The sequence below is a fragment of the Arachis ipaensis genome, chromosome B02 (assembly GCF_000816755.2).
Source record: "Arachis ipaensis cultivar K30076 chromosome B02, Araip1.1, whole genome shotgun sequence".
NCBI classification, from domain to species: domain Eukaryota; kingdom Viridiplantae; phylum Streptophyta; class Magnoliopsida; order Fabales; family Fabaceae; genus Arachis; species Arachis ipaensis.
In genome coordinates, this window is record NC_029786.2 from 82,150,181 (window position 1) to 82,156,442 (window position 6,262).

Genomic DNA, 6,262 nt, shown 5'->3' on the forward strand with positions numbered 1-6,262 from the left:
AATTATTTTGAAAAAGATATGATTGAGAAGATATGATTGCAAATTAAAAAAAAAAGATATGATTGAGAATTATTTTGAAAAAGATATGATTGAGAATTATTTTGAAAAAGATATGATTGAGAAGATATGATTGCAAATTAAAAGAAAAAAAGATATGATTGAAAAGATATGATTGAAGAAATTAAAAAGATTTGATTTTTGAAAAAGATTTTAAAAAAAATCAATTTTTGAAATTAGAATTTTGACTTCACTAAAAAAAAGATATGATTTGAAAATCTTTGACTAATTTTAATGCAAAATTTCGAAAATAATGAGAAAATTAAGGAAAAGATATTTTTCTGATTTTTGAATTTTAATGAGGAAAGAGAAAAACAACAAAATGACACTAAACTTAGAAATTTTAGATCAAAACACAGAGAACAAACAAGAAAACTTTGAAGATCAAGATGAACACCAAGAACACTTTGAAGATCAAGATGAACACCCAGAACAAATTTTTAAAAGATTTTTAAGTAAATAAAAGCACAAAAACACTAAACTTAAAATTTTTAGAAAATCAAGCACAATATTTTCGAAAAATTAAATGAAAAACAAAGAAGACACCAAACTTAGAATTTTTAAGGATCAAGAAAGACTAAGAACATGCAAAATCGAAAAAATTAAAAGAGAGTAAAAGCATGCAATTGACACCAAACTTAAAATATGAAACTAAACTCAAATAAAAGATTCTAAACCAACAAAAATAAAATATTCCTAATCTAAGTAACAAGATAAACCGTCAGTTGTCCAAACTCGAACAATCCCCGGCAACGGCGCCAAAAACTTGGTGCACGAAATCACAGTCACACTTTTGCAATTCCGCACAACTAACCAGCAAGTGCACTAGGTCGTCCAACTAATACCTTACGTGAGTAAGGGTCGATCCCACGGAGATTGTCGGCTTGAAGCAAGCTATGGTTATCTTGTAACTCTTAGTCAGAATATCAATAATTCTCATATTTAATTGTAAAAAGTAAAAGAACATGAAATAAATACCTGTTATGCAGTAATGAAGAACAGGTTGAGGCTTTGGAGATGCTTTGTCTTCTGAATCTCTACTTTTCTACTATCTTCTTCTTCATGCACGCAAGGCTCCTTCCATGGCAAGCTTTATGTTGGGCATCACCGTTGTCAATGGCTACTTCCCGTCCTCTCAGTGAAAATGTTCCAAATGCGCTGTCACCGCACGGCTAATCATCTGTCGGTTCTCGATCATGTCGGAATAGGATCCATTGATCCTTTTGCGTCTGTCACACGCCCCACAATCACGAGTTTGAAGCTTGTCACAGTCATCCCTTCCCAGATCCTACTCAGAATACCACAGACAAGGTTTAGACGTTTCAGATCTCAAGAATGGCCGCCAATAATTCTAGCCTATACCACGAAGGTTCCAATCTTAGATTAGAAACCCAAGAGATACACATTCAAGCTTGATTGCATGTAGAACGGAGGTGGTTGTCAGGCACGCATTCATAGGTGAGAATGATGATGATTGTCACGGATCATCACATTCATCAGGTTGAAGTGCGAATGAATATCTTAGAATAGAAGCAAGCGTGATAGAATGGAAAATAGTAGTAATTGCATTAATTCATGAAGAACAGCATAGCTCCTCACCCCCAACAATGGGGTTTAGAGACTCATGCCGTAGAGAATACAATAAGAAATGTGTAAAGTGTCATGAGGTACAATATGAATCACTGAAAGTAGTATTTATAGTAAACTAGTGACCTAGGGTTACAGAAAATGAGTAAGCTAGGGTGTTTATTGTAAAATTCCACTTTCGGGCCCCACTTGGTGTGTGCTTGGGCTGAACATTGAAGCTTTCATGTGTAGAGACATTTCTTGGAGCTAAACGCCAGCTTTTATGCCAGTTTGGGCGTTTAACTCCAGCTTTTGTGCCAATTCTGGAGTTAAACGCCAAAATTCTTGAGCTGACTTGGAATGCCTGTTTGGGCCATTAAATCTTGGGCAAAGTATGGACTATTATATATTGCTGAAAGCCCAGGATGTCTACTTTCCAACGCAATTGAGAGCGCGCCAATTGGGCTTCTGTAGCTCCAGAAAATCCACTTCGAGTGCAGGGAGGTCAGAATCCAACAGCATCTGCAGTCCTTTTTCAGCCTCTGAATCAGATTTTTGCTCAGGTCCCTCAATTTCAGCCAGAAAATATCTAAAATCACAGAAAAACACACAAACTCATAGTAAAGCCCAGAAAAGTGATTTTTATTTAAAAACTAATAAAAACATAATAAAAACTAACTAAAATGTACTAAAAACATACTAAATCAATGCCAAAAAGCGTATAAATTATCCGCTCATCACCATCTCTCTGACCTCGTCTACCAGGTCTTTGTTTACTGCTTCTTTTACTCCTGTGAGGAGTAGCCGTGGACTTGGCTCTCCGACCTCCACGGGTATCAGTGCTTCGACCCCGTATGTTAAGCGGAAGGGGGTTTCCCCGGTGGAGCTTTGCTTGGTTGTTCGATATAACCAGAGAACTGAGGCAAGTTCGTCGGCCCACACGCCTTTTTTGCTATCTAAATACTTTTTAAGACCCAGTAAGATATTCTTATTTGCAGATTCCACTTGTCCGTTTGTTTGGGGGTGTTCAACTGAGGAGAACTTCTGTTTTATCCCCAAGCCGGTGAGAAACTCTGAGAAATTCTTGTCGGTGAATTACATCCCATTATCCGAGATGACGATCTCTGGGATGCCGAAACGGGTTATCACCTGCCTCCACATGAACTTCCTGCAATTGGATGAGGATATGCTGGCGAGCGGTTCAACCTCTTTCCAATTGGTGTAGTAGTCGATGCCAACTATGAGGTACTTAACTTGTCCTGGGCCGACCGGGAAGGGCCCCAAGAGGTCGACTCCCCATTAAGGGTCCCAAGAGGTCGACTCCCCACTGTGCGAAAGGTCGAGTGGACGTTAGTAAACTCAGCTCGGAGGCTGGCGCTCTGTGGAAGTTGGCGTTTTGTTGACACTTCGCGCATTTCCTTACGAACTCCTTGGAGTCATTCATTATTGTCGGCCAGTAGTATCCAGCTCGGATGAGCTTCCTTGCTAGGGCCTTGCCCCCGATATGGTGGCCGCAGCACCCCTTATGGACTTCTCTGAGAACGTAGTCCGTCTGGTCGGGGTGCAGACACTTCAGCAAAGGTTGGCTGAGTCCCTTTTTGAATAGCTGATCCTGTATGATCGCATATTTAGCGGCCTCCCTTCTTACTGTTTTGGCTTCTTTTTCGTCCTGGGGGAGTTTGCCATTTTGCAAGAAGTCAGTGATGGGGTCTATCCAAGAAGGGGCTAGCTTGGTCAGATGGAGGGCAACTGCTGGCTCTTGTGTGATGCCTTGGATGAGGGAGCGATTGCCGGTTCCGGCTTTTGTGCTCGCCAGCTTAGATAGGAGGTCTGCCCGTGTGTTCCTCTCCCTTGGAACGTGTTGGACCGTGACCTCTTCGAATTGTTTGCTCAGCTCTTTGACCCTCTCTAAGTATTTCTGCAGTAATGAGTCTCTGGCTTGGTAGCTTCCATTCACTTGTGAAGTGACGACCTGCGATTCACTGCATACCTCCAGCCTCTTGGCCCCGACTTCCTGAGCAAGAACCAAACCCCCTAGAAGGGCTTCGTATTCTACTTGGTTGTTTGATATGGGAAACTCAAACTTAACCGATTGTTCATAGACAACTCTGGCTGGACTTTCTAAAATGATCCCCGCGCCTCCGGACGTCTGGTTGGAGGCTCCGTCTACATGGAGCTTCCACTGCATGTCCGTTTCCTTGGTTGGATTCCCAGTTACTTCCACCAGGAAGTCTGCCATTGCTTGCGCCTTAATCGCGTGTCGGGGCTCGTAGCCTAGGTCGTATTGGGATAGTTCGATGGCCCAGGTCATCATTCTTCCCGCTAGATCAGGCTTTTGGAGCACCTGTCGAATTCCCTGGTCCGTTCTCACGACCACCTGGTGACTCTGGAAGTATTGTCGTAATCGGCGGGAGGAGACCAAAAGTGCCAGTGCCAGCTTCTCCAGCTTGCTGTATCTGAGTTCTGCCCCTTGCAGTGCTCTACTCACAAAGTAGATCGGCTGCTGGGCCTTCCCTTCTTCTCGTACCAACACCGCTGCGAGCGCCCCCTCTGTGATGGCTAGGTATAGATAGAGTGGCTCTCCGGCTTTCGGCTTGCCGAGCACTGGGGGTGCTGCTAGAATCTCCTTGAAGTGGTTGAAGGCTTCTTCGCACGCAGGGGTCCACTCAAATGCTATTCCCTTCTTCATCAAAGCGAAAAAGGGTAGGGCCTTTGCTGCCGACGCGCCGAGGAAACGTGATAATGCTGTGAGCCTTCCCGTCAGCCGCTGAACGTCCTTGATGCAGCCCGGACTCCTCATCTGAAGTATTGCTTGGAACTTTTCAGGGTTGGCCTCCACTCCTCTCTGGGTTATCATGAATCCCAGAAACTTTCTGGCCTCCATGGCAAAGGCGCACTTAAGCGGGTTGAGCCTCATACCGTTTTGTCGGAGGGACGCGAACACGTTCTCCAGGTCGCTTATGAGATCGTTGGGGTGGGTGGTTTTTGTGAGGATATCATCCACGTAAACTTCCACGGTCTTGCCAATGAGGTTGCGGAATATTTTGTTCATCAGTCTCAGGTACGTTGCCCCCGCGTTCTTTAGGCGAAACGGCATCACTCTGTAGCAATAGGTCCCCCCTGGCGTTATGAACACCGTTTCATCCTCGTCTGGCCGGTGCATCGGTATCTGATTGTAGCCGGAGTAAGCATCCATGAAACTCAGATACCGGTATCCCGCAGCCGCATCAACGAGTGCGTCGATGTTGGGAAGGGGGTAGCAGTCCTTGGGGCATGCTTTATTGAGATCGGAGTAGTCCACACACATTCTCTATTTCCCATTGTGCTTTTTTACCAGAACCACGTTTGACAGCCAGGTCGAATAGTCCAGCTCCCGGATGAACCTCGCTTCGAGGAGGCCGGCCGTCTGTCTGGCCACTTCCTCTGCTCTTTCCTGAGACATTTTTCTCCTTCTTTGGGCAACCGGTTTGGCTTCCGGTCTGACGGCTAGGTGGTGCGACATGAGACTGGAGTTTATGCCCGGCATGTCGGCAGGTGTCCAGGCAAACAAATCGCCATTAGCTCTGATCATTTCCATCAAGGGTTCTTTTAACTCGTGGGGGAGGTTCCTATTCACGAACGTGAATTTTTCCTCTGAGTTCCCGACCCTACACTTCTCCAAGTCCCCTTCGGGCTCGGGTCTCGGTTTGTCATCGACTCTGGCGTCCAGGTCGGCGAGAAATATTCCTGATGCCTCTTTAGACTTTTTCCTTAACGAGAGACTGGCGTTGTCGCAAGCGACTGCCGTTTCCAGGTCTCCTCTCACAGATCCTACTGACCCTTCTTCAGTTATGAACTTCATTACTAACATCCTCGTGCTGATGACTCCTCCTAGGTCGTTGATTGTCTTTCTCCCCTGGATGATGTTGTAGGCAGTGGAGTCCCGTAGGATCACAAATTCGGCCATTACCGTTCATCTCCCCTGTCCTTGTCCCACTGGGATCGGCAGGTGATTATGCCATTTGGCTTGATGAAATGGTCGCCAAGCCCTACGACACCGTGCTGGTGCGTCTATAGGTCGGCGTCCCTCAGGCCCAAAGCATCGAGCACATTGCGGAACATGATGTTCGAGTCTGCCCCCGTATCTACAAGGATTCGTTTGACGAGACCGGTTCCTACCCTGGCCGTTATGACCATGGGAGGACTCTCTCCGATCTCGTCGAACTACTGATCTTCCGGGCCGAACGAAATGGGTGGGAGCTTCCTAGTGCTTCGTGTGGAGGATGAGGAGACCGCCAGGACTTTGGCGTCTTTCTTGTATGCCGACTTTGACCTAGGTGCTGCATTCCTAGCTGTTACCACGTTCACTATGGTGAGGCCCTGGTCGTCGTCCTCCGGTTCTTGGCGTCGCTTCGGTGCCCGAGTCCTATCCTCACCGTCGTGGTCGCGATTTCATCGCCTCGGCTCCCTTATGAGGTGGGAAAATGTGGCTAGCTTTCCATCCCTGATGGCCTGCTCCAGTGTAAGGCCCACATCGGTTGGAGAGGGAAACGAAGCATGCCTTTATAAGGGTGTGGATACCTCTCCCTAGTATGACGCGTTTTGACGAGTGAGTGTGGGGGGCTTCGGCTAGCATCCCTATCGTCAAAGGCAAAACCGT

The 6,262-nt window shown here is 46.0% G+C and overlaps 1 protein-coding gene across 1 annotated transcript in view; it reads right to left on the bottom strand.

Moving 5' to 3' along the window:
• Positions 1-4,786, bottom strand: part of LOC107627482 — an 11,867-nt gene extending 7,081 nt beyond the window's left edge. The window contains exon 1 of the mRNA XM_016330312.1: positions 3,047-4,786. Within this exon, the coding sequence (XP_016185798.1) occupies positions 3,047-4,786 (1,740 nt within the window). The remainder of the gene's footprint in view (positions 1-3,046) is intronic.